The 19229-nt window shown below is 39.7% G+C and overlaps 1 protein-coding gene across 2 annotated transcripts; it reads left to right on the forward strand.

Annotated features, from left to right (window-relative positions):
• Positions 1-809: 809 nt before the first annotated feature.
• On the forward strand, positions 810-19075 carry LOC140947018 (uncharacterized). 2 transcript variants are annotated; one of them, XM_073396099.1, is made up of 14 exons: positions 810-1150; positions 2762-3403; positions 3583-4110; positions 5840-5956; positions 6047-6169; positions 6393-6515; positions 7063-7185; positions 7405-7527; positions 7747-7869; positions 8089-8211; positions 9411-9533; positions 11479-11610; positions 13250-13536; positions 17613-19075. In XM_073396099.1, the coding sequence occupies exons 1-14, from the start codon at positions 862-864 to the stop codon at positions 17634-17636; spliced, it is 2880 nt and encodes a 959-aa protein (XP_073252200.1). In that variant the 5' UTR covers positions 810-861; the 3' UTR covers positions 17637-19075. The 2 variants fall into 2 exon arrangements, with proteins under 2 accessions (XP_073252200.1, XP_073252199.1); XM_073396098.1 differs by lacking the exon at positions 17613-19075 and having other exon boundaries at positions 13250-14871.
• Positions 19076-19229: the final 154 nt, after the last annotated feature.

Genomic DNA, 19229 nt, shown 5'->3' on the forward strand with positions numbered 1-19229 from the left:
GACACAAAAGAAGCTGCGCAACTCTTGACACGTCGCTAGCAAAGAAAAATAGTACATCACGGGAACGTTGCATTAAAGCGAAAAGTTACAGTGAAACATTTAATATGCAGTTGGAGAAGTTGTCTTTGGAGGAAAAAGGATAGGAAAAGGGATAAGGTAAGAATATGCAAAAATTCCCATTATTTTGTTGGGACAGATACTTAGTATGATGTATAAGTGAAGGGAAGATGTTTATTCAAAGCGTCAGGATTAAACCACTAAGGGGCAAAACAGTGAGAGGGGGAGAAAGCGATTGTGTTACTGAATTGTACAATACTTAGCCGGACTGCAGATACAGTCGTGAAAAGTTCATAAAATTTTAATCCAAAACAAACTTTTATCTTAATATAGGTTCTGGTAGTTTACCATCTATTTTGAAGAGTTTCCACCATGGAACAAATGTTACTAAATCGGAAACGGGGAGCGGGGAGCTGGAAACGAGCAACGGGAACCTTAGGGAAATGAAAAATGAGAGGAAAACCTGACTGGAACTTTAGCTCTATCAGGATTATCAGTGACTTAACTTTTAGTTTTTCCCTTTACGTGCTCGTTTCCCGCTCTCCGGTTTAGGAATATTCCCACGAAACCCATAACATATCCCCCTGAATCACATAACATCAGTGTTGTCCGTGACACTGAAATCATCTGTCAGAAGCTGGCAGAAATACAAACCTTTCGCAAGGAAATCCAAAGCCGTGCGACCTATAAATATAGAATTTCAGTATCATCACTCGAATCGCCTTTCATTGGCCACCAAAGACTGAAGGGAAGGTAAAGGATACGTAGTCAGACGTAGTCTCAGTGTACTTAACACGCTCTTTTATGATGGAGGAGAAAGAGGAACTCTCACATTCCTGCGAATCTCACAAACTTTCATCAAAATTTGTTTTTCCTGTTTCGTTTGTTTCGCTGCTTATTTGCCTTACTGCTCTAGTCCGAGTAGAGATCATAAACCAGCGAGTTCATGCTATTGAAGATTTGATAGCGGAAGTACATGTACATCAAGCATCGAATCAAGAAGCTGCCAAAGGTGGTTTATACTTAGTCAAGTCTGTTGGTAGTCTTGGATATAACCAGAATACAAAACAACAATGGAAGGAATACACAGACGGTAAAGTGAACACATTAATTTTACTACGCTACAAATTTAGCTCTGTAACCAACATTTATCCCATTCGCCTCCTGAATGTAAAACAAAGAGACTTTATATTCTACATTGGAATTTGTTACCTCTAGATAATCAAATTTCTTACCGTTTGTTAATTATAGCAATTCCCTGCTATGACCGCAAAAGGCTATTAAAATACATACTTCCATAATTCTCCTTCTTGGTTTATCTTAAAATTTCATCAAGATAATTTAGAAAGCCTCTTAATATAAAGTGCAATTAGTTAGCAGAACCCAGAGGAGATGCTTATTTCAGTCAGTTTCATTTTTGCACGTAGAACGATAGTGGGCGAGTTTTGGCAAAAAGCTTATGATTTAGCTGATTAAGAAGAAAAACACCAGAAAAACCTTAGTGGTGATCATGGTAATTACACACCGAAAAACAAACAAAAAGAGTTGGAACCTGATCACCATGATTCTAGCGGTCACGTCCCCTTACTTATTAACCATTCATTTTGGAATAAAGTCAAAAGCCTGCTACTCTGACCTTTTCTTAGAAAAATCATCGCAAAACTTTAATAAAACGTGCTTTAGCCGCAGGAAATATAGGAGGTCAGGGATTAAAATAACAAGAACTGAAACATTAGCTGGATCCTTAAGTATTGAGTTCTCTTTAAGGGGTCAGTCTGGTTAAAAGCATTAGTTTTCGTTGAAAATTTCTAGCGAAGATTTCATTCAGACAATCAAAAAATGATTAAATCAAGTTGGAGTCCTTAATCCAATATTTTTTTGAGAAGTTATGGATGATTTTTCGACTATTTTTAATGGGCGGATAAAAATTAAGGGGGAAGGGGTGTTTAAAATTTTGGAAACATGGAAAATATTGGATTTTGGGGTTGTTTTAAACATGAAGTGAATAATTAGTAGACAATTACCAGATAGTCCATCACCACAACAAGGTGCCTCTGATCCCATTAGCGGACTAACTGGTTTACTGTAGACCTTTTCTACCCTAATTTATTTCCTTCCCAAATCAACATCATCCCCCCAACCCCCCCCCCCCCCCCAAAAAAAAAAAGAAAAAAAAAACGTAATGCCCCTTAAAGGGCGAATTCTAACGTCCTTTTAGAATGTATGTCATTATAAAACTTGGTGAATGGCGGTCAGTTCATGAAGCTGATTGGAGTTGGCAAAGGAGATTGAGGGTACAATTTTGTGTATGGAAATGACTTGTCTTACTTTAGATTCGCGCCACGGTGCGGTTGGGATAAAATGCCAAAGAGTATAATTTCAAAAGCATTTTGACATTTTTCTAATAACTGAATTCAAGAATGGCGACCTGAGTATTGTAAACCCATGTATTGTTGATCTCGTTTGATACTCGGCGTTATTCGGTCAAAGTTCGGTCGATACTCGGATAAGGCGTCGTGCCCGGGTGAGTATACGGAAAAGATGTATTGGATCCGTAAGCGGTATGGAAACGTTTCAGAGATCGGCTCGCCTCAGGTCGAAACTGACGGAAACAGCTTCCTTTAAAACTAAGTAAAAGTGACTAAGTTAACTCAATCCAGTATTTGTTCACTACGATTAACAGTTAAGTGTATTTTATCGGCAGATAACATTCAAAGGTTGAGAACCCGTCGTTTGGCTTCTGACAGTCTAGCAGATCAAAGGGTCACTATCGAAGCAGTCAAAAGGGAGATAAACAAGACCTTACTTTCACTAACACCACAAGTATTTTGTTCAAAGAATGAAAAAATATGTTTGCATGGTCCGCCCGGAAGGCAGGGTCCTAAAGGATCACGTGGTCGAAGGGGTCCTCGTGGAGTCACAGGAAGAAAAGGTGTAAGGGGAGAAACAGGGGATCCAGGGCCACACGGAAAACAAGGACCTGTTGGTTCACACGGGCTGGAAGGAGAGCAAGGTGTTAAAGGAGAACCGGGACCTAGGGGGTTGCCTGGTGCGAAGGGAGAACCGGGCGAATCAATTTCATCCCCGGTGGTAACGATATCACCTATGAAACTAACTGTCAGGGAGAACCAGAATGCGGTATTCCAGTGTTCCGCGACCGGAAATCCACGACCAACGATCACGTGGTCACAGGCCCATGGGTCTGGCTTGTCGGATAGCCTCCAATTTGAGGCAAATGGAAAACTGGTGGTGCGTAAGGTGACTCTTGCAGACTCTGGAAGATATATCTGTGCTGCAAGGAGTGCACTTGGTTCGGCAAACATCTCCGCTAGTCTGCAGGTTGAAGGTAAAAGGAAGATAACCATTAAGAGTCTGGTAGTGAATGTCTGTTTTATTGGTCTTAATTATAACATTGCACTCCTTTTTTCATGAATTACGCTTAAGAATAAAGAATCTAATCTGGTAATTGCAATTAAGCTGACGCTATTTATCTTGATTAAATTATAAATACTTTTGTTTATTTAGCTCCTCCTCGCATTCAGCTAGCCCCAGGTCCCACTCATGCTAGAGCAGGACAAAACATCAGGCTCCCGAAATGCCATGTGACTGGATTTCCCGCACCTGCTGTGACCTGGAGAAAGTTAACCGGCTACCTCCCAAGGAACAGAGCTGTATTCCACACAGGATCCTTAACTGTGCAAGCTGCCCTGAGCAGCGATTCGGGGCCTTATGAATGCACAGCCAGAAACCGTCTGGGACAGGGGTCCAAGATAACGACTCTGGTCGTTTGGTCTAGACCAAAGTTCACCGTAAAACCACCTAGCGTGGTTACAAAAGTTCTCGGCGAAGATTTGTCTCTAGACTGCACTTCTACGAGTCGAGCCTCAGTTTCGTGGAGACGTATCGGAGGAGCCTGGGAGAAACAACGAATGAAAGTTGAAAATGGAACGCTAAAGATCTCCTCACTCAGGATGTCTGATTTTGGGGATTACATCTGTGAAGCGAAACTTTTAACATTTTATAGCATCCAAACAAAGACTACACTCGATCTAGGTAAGAATAACGATGTAAAAGTCGCAAAAAATTGCTGACTCAATGAATGATACCTTTACTTGTGTGTGAATACAAGACTAGATTTTTGACTAAAATGTCTTGAGCGATTGACAGTTTTTTCTTCAGCCGGTAGGTGGTTCCGGTTTGGGACTAAAAGTCCATTTTCAGTTGATGCATCAATATGCAAATATTTTTTTTAATCGCCCGAGTAAATTTGCCCTATCTCATAAAGCCTTCAACTTTTTTTTTGTTTTGCTTGTCTTTCTTGTATTCCTTTTTGTATCTACTTTTATCGCTTGCTTTAAACCAAATGACAGTTAAATAAGGTAAGATAGCCACATCTTATAAAGCAACCAGTCAACCTTTGTACCAAGACAGTTTTTTTAAGGCACGTATTTTAGGCTGGACGAGAGAATCTGCGTAGGATTTAGACTTTTGACAACAATATCAGTGCCGCATCCAAAACTTGATAAAAGATGGGGGGCGGGGGGACGGTCGTTCTTCAAAAAAAAAAAAAATTTCTTCGGCCCTTTCGGGCCTCAGTTTGGTATAGAAATAAGGGGTAGGGGGTGGGGCCCCCTGGGCCCCTCCCCTGGATTCGGCACTGAATGTGGCAAGGACGCCTCAAAGGTCTGCTCTCAACAATGTTGAAACCATTTTACTGCCGTGTCAGCATCACCGCTACTGCTATGCTTGCCTATGCTAATGGACGAATTTCTCAGCCTTTCTGGCAATCAAGTGAGTTTTTTTTTTTTTAAACTTAAAAATAGAGATAAAAAAGACGTCTCGACCGATCTTCGGTCATTTTCAAGCAAGTAAAAAGTTAAAAGAATTAGCATATATATGTGTCAGGTGTAACAATATGTTAAGAACTATAGAAATGTAAAAGAATGAAGCAAAGAATGCAGAGAAATAACAACAATAGAATCTAATTAAAAGAACCATTTAAAAACGTTTCCTCGAAGTGAGTCTGGCAATCACAAAATAAATAAATCCAGAAAAAAGTAAAAATGCATGATGAAATGATTGCAGGGGCTGCAATTGTTTTTCTTCGTCATTACGAAAAGCCTAGTAATTAATGTAAGTATATATGGAGATATTTATTAAGTTTTTGTGAACAATCGTTTCTTCCAGAAAGTACACGAAAGGTATATACATTGTCTGTTTTCTGTATTTACGTTTTTGCTTGTTTCACAGCTACCCCAACTACAGAAGAATAAAAGAAATCCCTGTTGCAAGCACAAAATTACCTGTGTCTGTTAACCTTTAATTAAAGCCTCACATGGGTTAGCACCTTCCTATATAACAGAAATGTTACAACACTACAGACCATCAAGAAGCTTAAGATATGCCTCTAAGAGGCTTCGGACAATACTATCAGCAAAGCTAAAGAAATATGACTGTAGATCATTCTCATTTGCAGCACCTTCAATTTGGAACTCACTGCCAGAACCCATACGTAATAATGATGACATTTCAAAATTGAAAACTTCAATAATGACTTTCTTATTCTAAGAACATTTTGATTAAAGTTGCGTCAGAATAATGTATATAATGTAAATATTACCATAACAATTTTAATTTTTAACTTTTAAATACGAATTTGTTACTTGTATTTCTATATATTTATGTTTTATTATTGATGTAATATCACAATTCTTTACCTTTTGATAGTCTTGTTTCTTTTCTATCTATTCTCTTTGATTTTAAATTTATTTGCTTAACTTAGATGAGTGCGCAACAAGCCCTAAGACCTGTGACGTCAACGCTGCCTGTCAAAACACTGTAGGCTCCCGCACTTGTACATGCAGAGCTGGTTACACAGGAAATGGAAGAACCTGTAAAGGTACGAAATTAGGAGAATTTGCAATATTTCATGTTGCCTTAAGTCACATTTGCCAATCTTAATCAACTGTAACTACATGTTCACATGCAGATATCGATGAATGTTCTGCTAACTCTAACAACTGTGGCGTCAATGCAATGTGTAGCAATACTATGGGATCGTTCGCCTGCGCATGTAAAGCAGGATACTCAGGCGATGGAAAGAAATGCACTGGTAAGCTGAGTGAAGATGTATGTATAAAACATATTAGTTAAAAGTGTCTTTAGCAATACACCCTGTATATAATGTAATTGCGTCAAGTAAGAACTCATAAACCGTGATGTCACGATTGTGTAAACTATCTAAACACGCAACAAGTTGTTATCATATCCAAGAATACATCAAACTACCACTTTTAAAATTCTTACAACAACTTCAACTACATGTTCATATGCAGATATCGATGAATGTTCTGCCAACACTCACAGCTGCGACGTCAATGCAATGTGTAGCAATACTGTAGGTTCGTACGTATGTGCCTGTAAAGCGGGATACTCAGGAGATGGAAGGAAATGCACTGGTAAGCTGTATGGTGTATGTATAAAACATATAGTTAAAAGTGTCTTTCGCAATACACCCTGTACATAATGTAATTGTGTCACGTAAGAACTCATAAACTGAGATGTCACGATTGTGTCAGCCACTTAAACATGCCACAAGTTGTTATCATATCCAAGAATACATCAAATTACCACTTTTAAAATTCTTACAACAGCCTTAACTACATGTTCATGAATGTTCTGCCAACACTCACAGCTGTGACGTCAATGCGATGTGTAGCAATACTTTAGGTTCTTACGCATGCGCATGTAAAGCAGGATACTCAGGCGATGGAAGGAAATGCACTGGTAAGCTGTATGGTGTATGTATAAAACATATAGTTAAAAGTGTCTTTCGCAATACACCCTGTATATAATGTAATTGCGTCAAGTAAGAACTCATAAACCGTGATGTCACGATTGTGTAAACTATCTAAACACGCAACAAGTTGTTATCATATCCAAGAATACATCAAACTACCACTTTTAAAATTCTTACAACAACTTCAACTACATGTTCATATGCAGATATCGATGAATGTTCTGCCAACACTCACAGCTGCGACGTCAATGCAATGTGTAGCAATACTGTAGGTTCGTACGTATGTGCCTGTAAAGCGGGATACTCAGGAGATGGAAGGAAATGCACTGGTAAGCTGTATGGTGTATGTATAAAACATATAGTTAAAAGTGTCTTTCGCAATACACCCTGTATATAATGTAATTGTGTCTCGTAAGAACTCGTAAACTGTGATGTCACGATTGTGTTAGCCACTTAAAGATGCAGCAAGTTATTATCATATCCAAGAATACATTAAACTACCACTTTTAAAATTCTTACAACAACTTCAACTACATGTTCATATGCAGATATCGATGAATGTTCTGCCAACACTCACAGCTGTGACGTCAATGCGATGTGTAGCAATACTTTAGGTTCTTACGCATGCGCATGTAAAGCAGGATACTCAGGCGATGGAAGGAAATGCACTGGTAAGCTGTATGGTGTATGTATAAAACACATAGTTAAAAGTATCTTTCGCAATACACCCTGTATATAATGTAATTGTGTCTCGTAAGAACTCGTAAACTGTGATGTCACGATTGTGTTAGCCACTTAAACATGCAGCAAGTTATTATCATATCCAAGAATACATTAAACTACCACTTTTAAAATTCTTACAACAACTTTAACTACATTTTCATATGCAGATATCGATGAATGTTCTGCCAACACTCACAGCTGTGACGTCAATGCAATGTGTAGCAATACTTTAGGTTCTTACGCATGCGCATGTAAAGCAGGATACTCAGGCGACGGAAGGAAATGCACTGGTAAGCTGTATGGTGTATGTATAAAACATATAGTTAAAAGTGTCTTTCGCAATACACCCTGTATATAATGTAATTGTGTCACGTAAGAACTCGTAAACTGTGATGTCACGATTGTGTTAGCCACTTAAACATGCAGCAAGTTATTATCATATCCAAGAATACATTAAACTACCACTTTTAAAATTCTTACAACAACTTTAACTACATGTTCATATGCAGATATCGATGAATGTTCTGCCAACTCTCGCAGCTGTGACGTCAATGCAATGTGTAGCAATACTTTAGGTTCTTACGCATGCGCATGTAAAGCAGGATACTCAGGCGATGGAAGGACATGCACTGGTAAGCTGTATGATGTAATTAAGGAAGAAATTGTGCAAGAATTAGTTGCAGGTTAAAATGTGGAACGATTGCATCTACAGTAAATCTTACGAACGGACTTTCGGTGTTTATAGGTTCTTCCAGCTCTCACAGCTGTGACGATTATGTATATTGCAGCTTGCAGCAGCTCAGAAACGTACATAGAGAAAATAGCTTCAGAGAACATTCCGTCTTTGGTTATGTAGTTTTATATGAATGCATTTCCAGAATAACAATCCTTACAAAAATAAGGCCAATGATTCAGTTGAGTAATTATTACTATTAAAACTGCATAGAGTAACTACACCTTTTGACGTTCTTCCCGCGAATAGTCTGCAAATGAACTCTGACCTCGAAATACGAGCAAACCAGGCACGTGTGGTTGCATTTGTACCTTGTTCTCTACCGATAATCTTGTTTTTTTCTATGAAATATTAATTTCATCGTGTCATGTTTTGCGGCATGGAAATCATACAAAGGAGATGTTTATAGCCAAAACGTTACACAATCAGGCTTCAAACAGCCTCCGGGTTCAATATACGTATACGTAAAATTATGCTTCAAAACTTTACAGTCAAATCTCTATGATACGAACACTACAATGGAAGTCGTGCCAATTAAAGAGGTAGGGAATGTATAACTTTTGGCATACCACTGGTTCCCATTCCTGTGACGTCAATTCCGTTTGCCAGAATAACGCGGGTTCATACACATGCTCGTGTAATGCCGGGTACACAGGAGATGGAAAAACCTGCAATGGTATATTAGATAATAAGTAAACTGAGGCCGCGTCCACACGAATCGGGGCACTTTTGAAACTACATATTTTTTTACCCAGATTCGTGCAAACGGGGTCTTAAACCACTCTGAGCGGTTTTAAAAAGATGCGGTTTCGGTGAGCGGATTCACTGGTTTCGTGTTGACGGAATGCCGTTTCGTGTAAAAAAAAAAAAAAAAAAAAAGGCTAAAGGCATTTCTCAAAAATATCCGGTTCGTGTGGACGGATTCTGAGAAGGCAATAAAGTCAAACAATGTCTGAAGGGTGCAATTCCTACGCGGGGGTAAGAGTAAGGAAGCCGAATCCAATAATTGCTGAATAATTGATCAAAGTTACGCTGAACTGCCATCAGGCATATGCAAAATCTCTTATCTTTACGCCAAGCTTCACTACATTTTCCCAGATATCGACGAGTGTTCTTCCAACACCCATAGCTGTGGCGTGAATGCGATGTGTAACAATACTGTTGGATCGTATGCATGCGCATGTAAAGCAGGGTATTCAGGAGATGGAAGAACATGCACTGGTAAGGCGTTTTGATCTTTTTCTGAAGGTGACTTAGAAGAAAGGGATATGTAAATGACTCCTGTAATCTTCTTCATACTCGAGTACAGACGAAAAAGGTTTTTGGTAGGTCAGTCAACAACGAAACCAACAACAGAAACAATCATATACTTTGTTACATAGGAGTTAACTTAGAGTACTGGACATCTGGTATAGCCATTAGACAGCCATTAGTAGCGAGGCAGCCAGCTGATGTGATCATTAAATGAAAATAACCCATGAAGCACGTAAGCAGCAGTCTTTCGCGTGCGGGGTTGGAGGCGCTGGTTTCGGAACGAGGCCGGGGGGGGGGGGCGGGGGGGGGTACGCAGATGGGACTGTTGTGACTAGGAGTATTATCATAGATTAAAGAGTGCGTTCGGCATGGGTAATAGGCGGATAGTAAAGGAGCTGAAGCATATTATGAACTTTGAGACGTGGGGAGTTTTAGTTCATAAACCCGGTTGGATAACAGAGTTAGCAATTTGTGTTTTCCTGTGACAAAGTATGGTAGTAGTAGAGACAGGATCAATACATTATTCAAAGTGCTTTTATCGCGACTCTTTCTTCTTTGGATATGTGAAACTTTGGAGAGCTCTTCGCAAAGAAGAATAAACCTGACGCGTCCACGAAAATTGGCAGTAGCCTTTCAAACTCTAGCCTAAGAAAACAGCCGACAATTTTATTATTACTTGTTTTCAAGCTGCCTGCCGAGAAACACGTTTTATTTGGGAAATTTAAGTGACATGCACATGGCTGAACAGATGACGCGATCACTGGACAAAACTTGATAAAATAATGGCCTATTAAAGTCATCCCTCGAAATAAACCGCATGCTTATCATGTGATTATTTCGTTTTCATTTAGTCCTTGTTTGCATATAGTGAAAGTACGTATCGCCTCAATTCAAGGGAATTTCTTGTCGCATGCTTTCAAACTCTTCGTCTTCGCCAAAAAGTGTTCAGTTCTGATTGGTTCCCATAGAATTTCTTCCCCTTACTTATTTAACTACGTTCACAGCTCGACAACGAAAGGGAAACGTTTTTGCGATGAAAAGTTCTGAAAATAGAACGGTACGCAACGAAAGAAAACGCACGTGACTAACCCACGAGGATTGATTGGCTGCAAACGTTGAGAGTGCGCAATGGACACAAAGCCCTGCAAAAAATATATCTGGGAGCGCCAGTTTAGTAACCATAGGAATGTTTGGAAGGTCAAAACGTCCTGGCTAGATCGTGTACAGGACACCCAAAAAAGAGAAGCAGCCAACCACACACAAAATTGGGGGTTGCATTCGATCTAGTCGAACGCAAAAATGCTTCGGAAAAATAGATTTAGTTTAGAAAAAAATGAAATGTTATTGTCGTCGAAAACTCAATGCATCATTGTGTTTTCCGCTTTTCTTGAAGCAATCTGAATTTCGCGTTTCTCTTTTTTCTTTCCAATCTAGCAGGTTTTGTATAGCCTGCGATCCTTTGCTCATCAGTTTACAACAATTCACCAGCAGCCTCTATGAGGTCCTGAGATCGCATGCTCGATGATATGTCGGGTTCATGCAGCGGTTTCTATGAAAACACTTATCGCCTCAACTAATAGCTTACACGGGCCTAAAAACACAGAACAAACTGCACGGAAATTTGCCGGTGTAAACGAGCCTTTACAACGTACTTTAGGAACCCTAGGAGTAAGGCCTCCACCTACCCCCCACCCCCTGGGCGTTCCCTTTTCCATGAAATTAAAGTTTGTCGAGAGAGTACAAACTCAAACAATGTGAGTGCAATGGTTATTATCCAGTAAGTGCAACGATTGTTGAAACCTGTTTTTGATCAAGCATATGTTATTTCAGTCCGTTTCCCTTGTCTCCTGCTACCTCTTTGCTAAGAAAATGGGCGTGATTATATACTTATTGCTATTTTGTTTATTTCCAGATATTGACGAGTGTGCTAGCGGTACTGATGACTGTCACAGTTCACGTGCTTTATGTACAAACACAGTGGGATCCTTTAATTGTTCATGTAACAGTTCTTACATTGGAGATGGCAGAACTTGCAATCTACCAGGTAATTAGGAAAAGATAATGAGGATAATATAAGTGGGAAGATTTTCATTTACCAAACCCGTACACTGGTGAGCGATGCACCTTGCGCTGACCTTGGCTGCTCGAACGAGGTTTTACGTTTAAAATCTATTGGCCGGTTTAAAAGGAAAGCTTTTGAGACCTTCGACCACTGTTTGGTCACGGAGAATACCCTTGTTTGTCAATGAAGTCCTGCAGGAAACGGCCTCGAGAGGGCACAGTATTCGGCTCGACTTGTGGGTAAGTCTACTTTAATGCGATTTATACGGTTACTTTAAGGGGAGCTGACTTTTTCAAGTTTGCTAACGAAAAACCGAACAACAATAACGAGGCGAATAATAAGAATTACCTATAAGATTAGGAAATACACGTGAATAAGTTTCTGAGTCAGAAGTACACGAACAATCAAATAATCATTGTGTGTGTGTTTTTTTTTTTTTTTTCCTGTCTTTGTTCATTTCCGTTTTGATGGTAGTCTTATGGAGTCTTTAGAGTTGTATTCTTGATTTCGGCTCTGTAAAAGACTCAGCATAGTGCCCGCCAAACAAATCTTGCGGTGCAATATTTTGAGCAACAGGGTAGGATAACGAGGATGGACCCTGCTACGCGTATTTTTGTCACTGGTCAAATAACGGATTCAACGATCGACTTTTTGCTTCGTTATGCAGTATTTTGTTTTTCTTTGTTTGTTTTTACCCTTACGTAAATTTTAGCTTCTTGCAAAAAAATGGCTCAAATGGCTAATTATTGTCTACGTCATGAAGCCGAGCAAGACGGGAATAGCTGACCCTTAGGCTGTATCGGGCATCCTTGCTCAATGCGTTTAGAAACTACGTTTTCATTATAAGTGACCTTGTATAAATATACTATAGTGGTGATGCAGAGTGCTTATAAGAAAAGACTTTTCAGTTAACGGTCTTTTGACAATATAACTGGCACAGAAAAAAATCTCAAAGTAGCATATCTTTGTACGCAAAAAGCTTATAAGCAATTGTTAGTTGCCAGAACGTTTTTGTAAATGTTAGTATTGAATGATTGAATCAGCTTCATGATTACAAAATTGATATCGTTACCTGTAATTGCTCGGCAAAGCTAAAGGCGGTATATGCATCCATGTATTCCTGTATCAAAATTTAACGTCGTATGCAACAGAGATAACTCATCAGTTTACTAGCGCAAGTTATGACGATGCCTAACATATACTGCTGATGGGCTGATGCAATAGTGTTTTCTTCCTGTGTTGTTGTTGGTCAACAGTGAGGATGTGGTTGGGGAATTTAGAACATGAAAAGTTCCCCTCTTTTACCTCGAGCTCGCCCCGTGTAAGGGAATGCGGATTCCGGAATCCAAGAAATTTTTGCTGGTGGAATCCAGAATCTGGGAAATTGCTTGTGGAATCCACAATCCTAGGCTTTGGAATCCGTAATCCTTCTAAAGATTTAAATCCAGAACCCAAGTGCCATTGACAAAGACTGGAATCCAGTACCTGGAATCCGGAATTCATGGCGTAGAATCCAGAATCCAAGACTGTCTTGGATTCCCTTACATGGGACGATCGAGCTGATGTACAACTAAATGAAACGTTGCTAGTGACTGATGTTCTTTCTCCTCTTTTGTGTCAGAATGTCAGAACTACGGGACTCTTAACAGCGCAAGCCGAAGGACTTCGTATAGGAGCTACTACTACTCTAATTATTATTGTGATAGCAGTCTTGGCCCCGGATGGTTCCGTTTCCAGGGATCTGCCGGCACAAGAATGGCAGCATCATGTACATCTTCCGATAGGTGTGGTACCTATTATACCGGCTGGCTAAGTGGAGGACACCCCACCGTAGCGGACGGTCAGGTCACCAGGACGGTGTGTTTTAGCAGTGGTTACCGCTGCTGTTATTACTCAACAAGTATTCAAGTGAGAAATTGTGGTTCATATTATGTGTACTACCTTAGTGGTACACCTACTTGTAATCTCCGTTACTGTGGCACTAACTAGACACAAATGCAAACAAAGTCTATATGTAAACATATTCTATCATTTCACTAAAGTAGGCTTTATTGTAAAAACAATTAAGCATCTAAAAAGAGACTCTACTTACACTGTGACTTCAATATCAATATCTGTTTATAATAACTTTAACAAAGAAAGAAAAAGTGAGATAGGACAACGTACTACTTTTAAGCCATTTTGCAGATTATAATGCCTATAACGTAGACATTTTTATTATGTAATGGCGATCTAATTTTTAATGACACTCTTCACAGAAGGTTTCAAAAATGACTTAAATCAGGCGGGTTACAAAATTTCTTGATGCAACTAGCATTAAAAAAAACACATCTCTCAAAAAAAATGTCTAACTCGGAACTAGTCCTTCCGCGGCGTGAGACTTGGTCCTCGCGCCGCTTGCATACAAATTTTGATCAAAAACAAGAAAAAAAAATCATGTCAAAGAAAACTTAGAAAAAACTCCGAAACATGTTATGTTAACTTAAAGAACACATCAATGCTAATTACTGAGTCTAACAAAGGCATGCATTTGCTAAATAAACTACGATGGACGACATAATAGTTAAGATGTGGAGAGTGCGGGATATGAAACTGCTTACTCTTTTTTTGATCGGTCCAGGGAGGCAGTCTGTGAAATTGTAAGCGAAATGGATATAAGGACTAGGGATACAGTCAACTCTCGCATTGCGGACACCCTGTTATTACGGGCACCCTGGCAATACGAACAGCCGCTCAATCCCTCCCCACTGCACTAAGGACACTAACTCGCGGTCCCGAGGGTGACCTCAATATATATAGTTGATCACACGTGATTGAGCCCTGATTTTTGGACTATATTTGAATAGGAGTTTCATTGAAAAATAAAGGCACAATTTAGTGGCATTGATAACCTCCTGCTCTTGTACGTTGGCGTAATTTTACTTACTGCCAGAATCCCTCAGGCTTTTCCTTTCCTGTGCAAATGAGGGCTTTCTTTTTCAAACTTCAACGGGATTACCTAATTTTTCATGAAGGATCAATCCAAATGAATTCAGGTCTAAGCAGTAAAAAGACGTCATCTCGTGTCATCATTGCACACGCGATATGGAGAGAGGACCTATTAAGATCGTTTTAAGAATATTAAAGAAGATACATGTCCATCTTAGATATAATTACCTCTGGACAACTGGAAAAGACCGTGTTAAACTTCTGTCTAGTAGTATGACGCAGTAGTGAATAAATAAAATGCTGTTTGTCAGTTAATTGTTTCACCTTTTCATGTTTGGTATGCATTATAACTGGAAACGGGGAGAAAAGAGAGTGTAAACGGCAGAAGGGAGTTTGAGGTAGGAAGAGCGGGTAATAAGGCGCAGAACAGTGCCATGTTGAGGGACCGAGGTTAGGCGACTTATAACTGGCGTCCGTTACGAATAAAAGAATTAAGACAATAGGGATCTTAAGATTGAGGTTTTTCAGCATTTCCCGAGAACCGCGAACGTCAAGAAGTCACCTGACCAGGACCTTGCCGTCAGGTTTGCGGTTTGAGGTTCACGTTTGTACCGCTGGACCACGCTCCGGAGGGACGTGATTTACCGCAAGGTTTATTGCACCCTAAAACATCACAATCCCACGTTTGAGAAGAAAGACGACTTTTTAGAACTCTTTTGCTTATTGATAATCGAATTTCATTTTCAAAAAACTGTAATTTTGAAGACAACAATTTCTCAGCTAAAATAGAGGCAAGTGGATGAATGAAAACAAAAACAGCAGCCGCGAGCTACCACCCGCGAATCTTAAACCCCAAATATGGCCAGACGGGTAGTGTGAACCGGGAGGTTCCACCGTGTGAAGATATACATGTACTCGTTTCGTACCTACAAGACTAAACCAGCCTTTTAATTACTATTTTAGTTTCTCGCATCTCTGGACTTCAAGATATCGGTTTGGGGATCAACGGACTAATTGTTATAGACGTCACTGAAATAATGTACTGCATAATGGTAGTCAGTTCTTGGTGTTGCAGAGAAGAAAACTTATCAATACCCACAAAACAAAACAAAAGTGTCGGTTTCCGTAACGCCAAGAAACACCCAAGATAACATATAGATTTCTGACCAGTACTCCATAGAAAAGTGCAAGAGTACGATTTTTAGGCGACTTGACCAAAGAAAACAGGAGTCAGGAACTGAAACGTTACGACAAGGACCACATCAGCTGCCATGAACTGATCGGATGGACTGATGATCAGGGTTCTTGCTCCACTGTTTACGACAGATAAAGAAGCTTTACTATAAGAAATATATGAACATGGCGCGTTGTAAATTCGTTGTACAAAGAAGGTGAATGGACACCTGGGGTGCTACATACTTGAAAGGTCCAACTAACATAGATCACTTTGTCGTTATACCCTTCTAACTAAAATGGTTTAAATAGAAGCATGGGATTGAGATTGGAAAGGACCAAAAATTTTGTTTCAAAGAAATGAAAGATGGTAATTTTTAAGCTCGGTGAAACAAATGTAAAAATGAAATGATCAGCATGTCACAAGCGTGGGACAAAGAAAGAATATGACTGAGTCCCTGACAGAATTCGAACCTATGACCTCCCAATTCAAACACCGGGGAGGCGCACTATCCACTTGAGCTACGAAGAACTCATGAAGAGCGAGGCCATATACTAGGTTCATATTGATAGTAATATTAAGAGATCATTCAACTTTGCCTTCCATTTATGTTTGGGGGTTCGGATCTGAACCAACGTGTCGAAGTGAAATCTTGTTTCTTCATTTCTCAATTATATTCAAAATATTTAATCATTTCTGATTGTCGCCAGTCCCGTCGCTACATCCTCATAACCGGCACACGGTTACATCATTTGGAAGATGTAGCTACCGTCTATTGTCCTTGTCACAATCACGTACTAATTCTAGACATTGTACACTGTTCAAACAACGACAGATTTCTTTGGGTTTAAGTAGCTAACAGAATAGCGTGATATGTGTGATTTTAAGCTAGTCAGTTCTTCCCATGTTTGACCCTTGTACTATACATAGCCATTTATTTTTTTTAATTTTTTTTTCACCTCCTGCTACACAAGTTTCACTTCCTTGGCTTTTCGAATTCGCCGCAGTCATTGTTTCTACCCTTCTTCGTCCTTGTCTGCCTTAGTCTTTATATCACTACAACATTTGTCTTTGACGTTTTTTCGGAGAGCCCATGAGACACCCGGATTATACGGACACCATGGCATGTCCCTTTGATTTCCTGTATTAACCCGGTTCCCTTGTAAGTTTTGAAAAGTAAAATATATGTTTTTCCTGATCTTTTTTTCCGAGCTTTTGGTATGGTGAGAAGCAAATTGACGCCAGGTTTTTTCTGTTTTTAATTCATCGTCTATCCTTTTATTGATAATAAAAGTCATAACATTGTCAAAGTTTCGCAGTAGTAGATCCATTCACCTGGGGCTCGTGTTTGTAAATCTACTGCCGCAACACTTTGACACTGAATGTTGTGACGAAATTTTTACGAAAAAAAAAAAACTCGCGTCAATGTGTTGAACTGAACCAGTTTTAGTCCAAAAAATTATTGTTTTACCCGCCTACTATTTCCCTACTTCATCGTAGGTAGCAGAGATCACTCATCCATTTGCAGTGCATGCAGTGCGTGTTATCCCAGTTCGTGTGGGGCGGGAGTCAACCGAGTAAAAATGACTACAAAGTGAGGTGAAACTTAAGGGAAATGGGACTTAGTTGGAGTTAGAGGGGAATATATGGTTTCTAAGCTCTCCATTTCTGGTGGCCAGCGAAATGAAGGAGAGAGAACGCAAAAGCAAAAAGCGTCAAAGCAGCCTTTCTATCTCGCGTCAGCCTGCAAAAACAGCCGTTTCTCCTCGCTTCTCGCCGCTTGGGACAAGCGTTGTAAAACATTTTAACCGCAAAGCTATCCAATGCTTTCCAGCTTCTTCAAGTTTTGATCATTTTAACAATTGCCTTTTTCCTACGTTAGAATGTCAAAATTACGGGAGTTTGAACAATGCTGACAGGAAGATAACTCCTGGAAGGCGCAAGTATTGTGATAGTGGTATCGGCCCTGGATGGTTTCGTTTTGAAGGGTCCGCCGGCACAAGAATGCCAACTTCATGTCCACCTGTCCAAAGGTGTAACGCTGATGCTACAGGCTGGTTGAATGGTGGACACCCTACAGTAGCAGATGGTCAGGTCAGCAGGCAGGTGTGTTTTCAATACGGTAATAACTGCTGTCACTGGGCAAGAAACATCTATGCGAGAAATTGTAGTTCATATTATGTGTACTATCTTAGTGGTACACCTACTTGTAGTCTCTGTTATTGTAGCACTGACTAAAAACAAGATACAAGTAAAGTATTACCTGTTCTATCATTTCGCTTAAGTAGGCTTCATTGTACTGAAGAAAGAAAAAAGAGAAAAAAAGGAAAAATCGCACTTAACTTCAATATCTGAATTTCTATAACTTAAGCAAAGGTAGAAAAAAAAACTATGACGCAGCACAAAGTAAAACTCGCGTTAGCAAGCAGGAACAGTTTTCTTGAAACTTAAAATCATGAGGATAATTATTCTTTTAAGCCGTTTTAAAGATCAAGTAAGAAATAAATAGTTGTAATAGGACTTACCGGGAAGCAAAACTAGGTAAACTAATACCTTATAAAATTACTAACGCAGTTTTGTGTGTCACTTGTCACGATGAATACAGCTATTTCGAGAAACGTTGTCGGATAAAGTGCACGCGACAACCCCGAAAGGTATTGTGGGTGGTTTTGAGTTCACTGTTTTTCAAATAAATTTGATAGAATGGCAGGAGAGGCCATGGACATATGTCTGTGAGTGGTAAAGGAAAGCAACAAAAGTAGGTTCGACAGCAACGGTGTCAGGAACAGTGTATTGAACATACCCGATATAATCTTTCGGGATTGTCGCGGGCACATTTTTTCCGTTAACCTTTCTTGAAATAGCTGTATACACTGAGTCCAAGAACGCCTAGCCTGCTACAGCAGACGTACTTCCTGTCGTCGTTCCTCTCCCTAAAGAACGCCATGCACTTGTTAAATAAACTACAATGGAGAGATGTTTTAACTTAGAAGATCTGCAGAGAAAGGCGGGGTATGAATCTGCTTACTTGTTATTATATTGATCTGTATAGGGATGCACTCTGTAACTTGGATCGGAAACAAACTATAATTGTTCATAACGACTATTCTGTGTTTTCACTCACGTGGCCAGCGTCTATGCAAATTTATTGGAACAAAAGAAAGCGTTTACATAAGAAAAGAGTTCAACTCTCACAGGACTGGTTTGGGACACAAACATGGCCGTCGTTTCATTGTTTTGGGACACAAATATGGGCGCCATGACGTCATGTGAAAACACAAGAGGCGGCCTACAGTCAACTCTCGCACGATGTTGAGGCAATTTTTGGATTAGGATTGGAGTCTTTTTGAGAAATAAACGTACAGTTTGGTGAAGTACCTGTCACATGCGTGTGTTTTTATTGAGTGATGACAAGGTTATTTGCACGCTGGCGTCATTTTCCAGTTCTCACTACCAGAATCCCCTAAACCCAGATTAATACATATTAAAGCGTTCTACC

Source organism: Porites lutea, chromosome 8 (genome assembly GCF_958299795.1).
Source record: "Porites lutea chromosome 8, jaPorLute2.1, whole genome shotgun sequence".
Lineage (NCBI taxonomy): Eukaryota > Metazoa > Cnidaria > Anthozoa > Scleractinia > Poritidae > Porites > Porites lutea.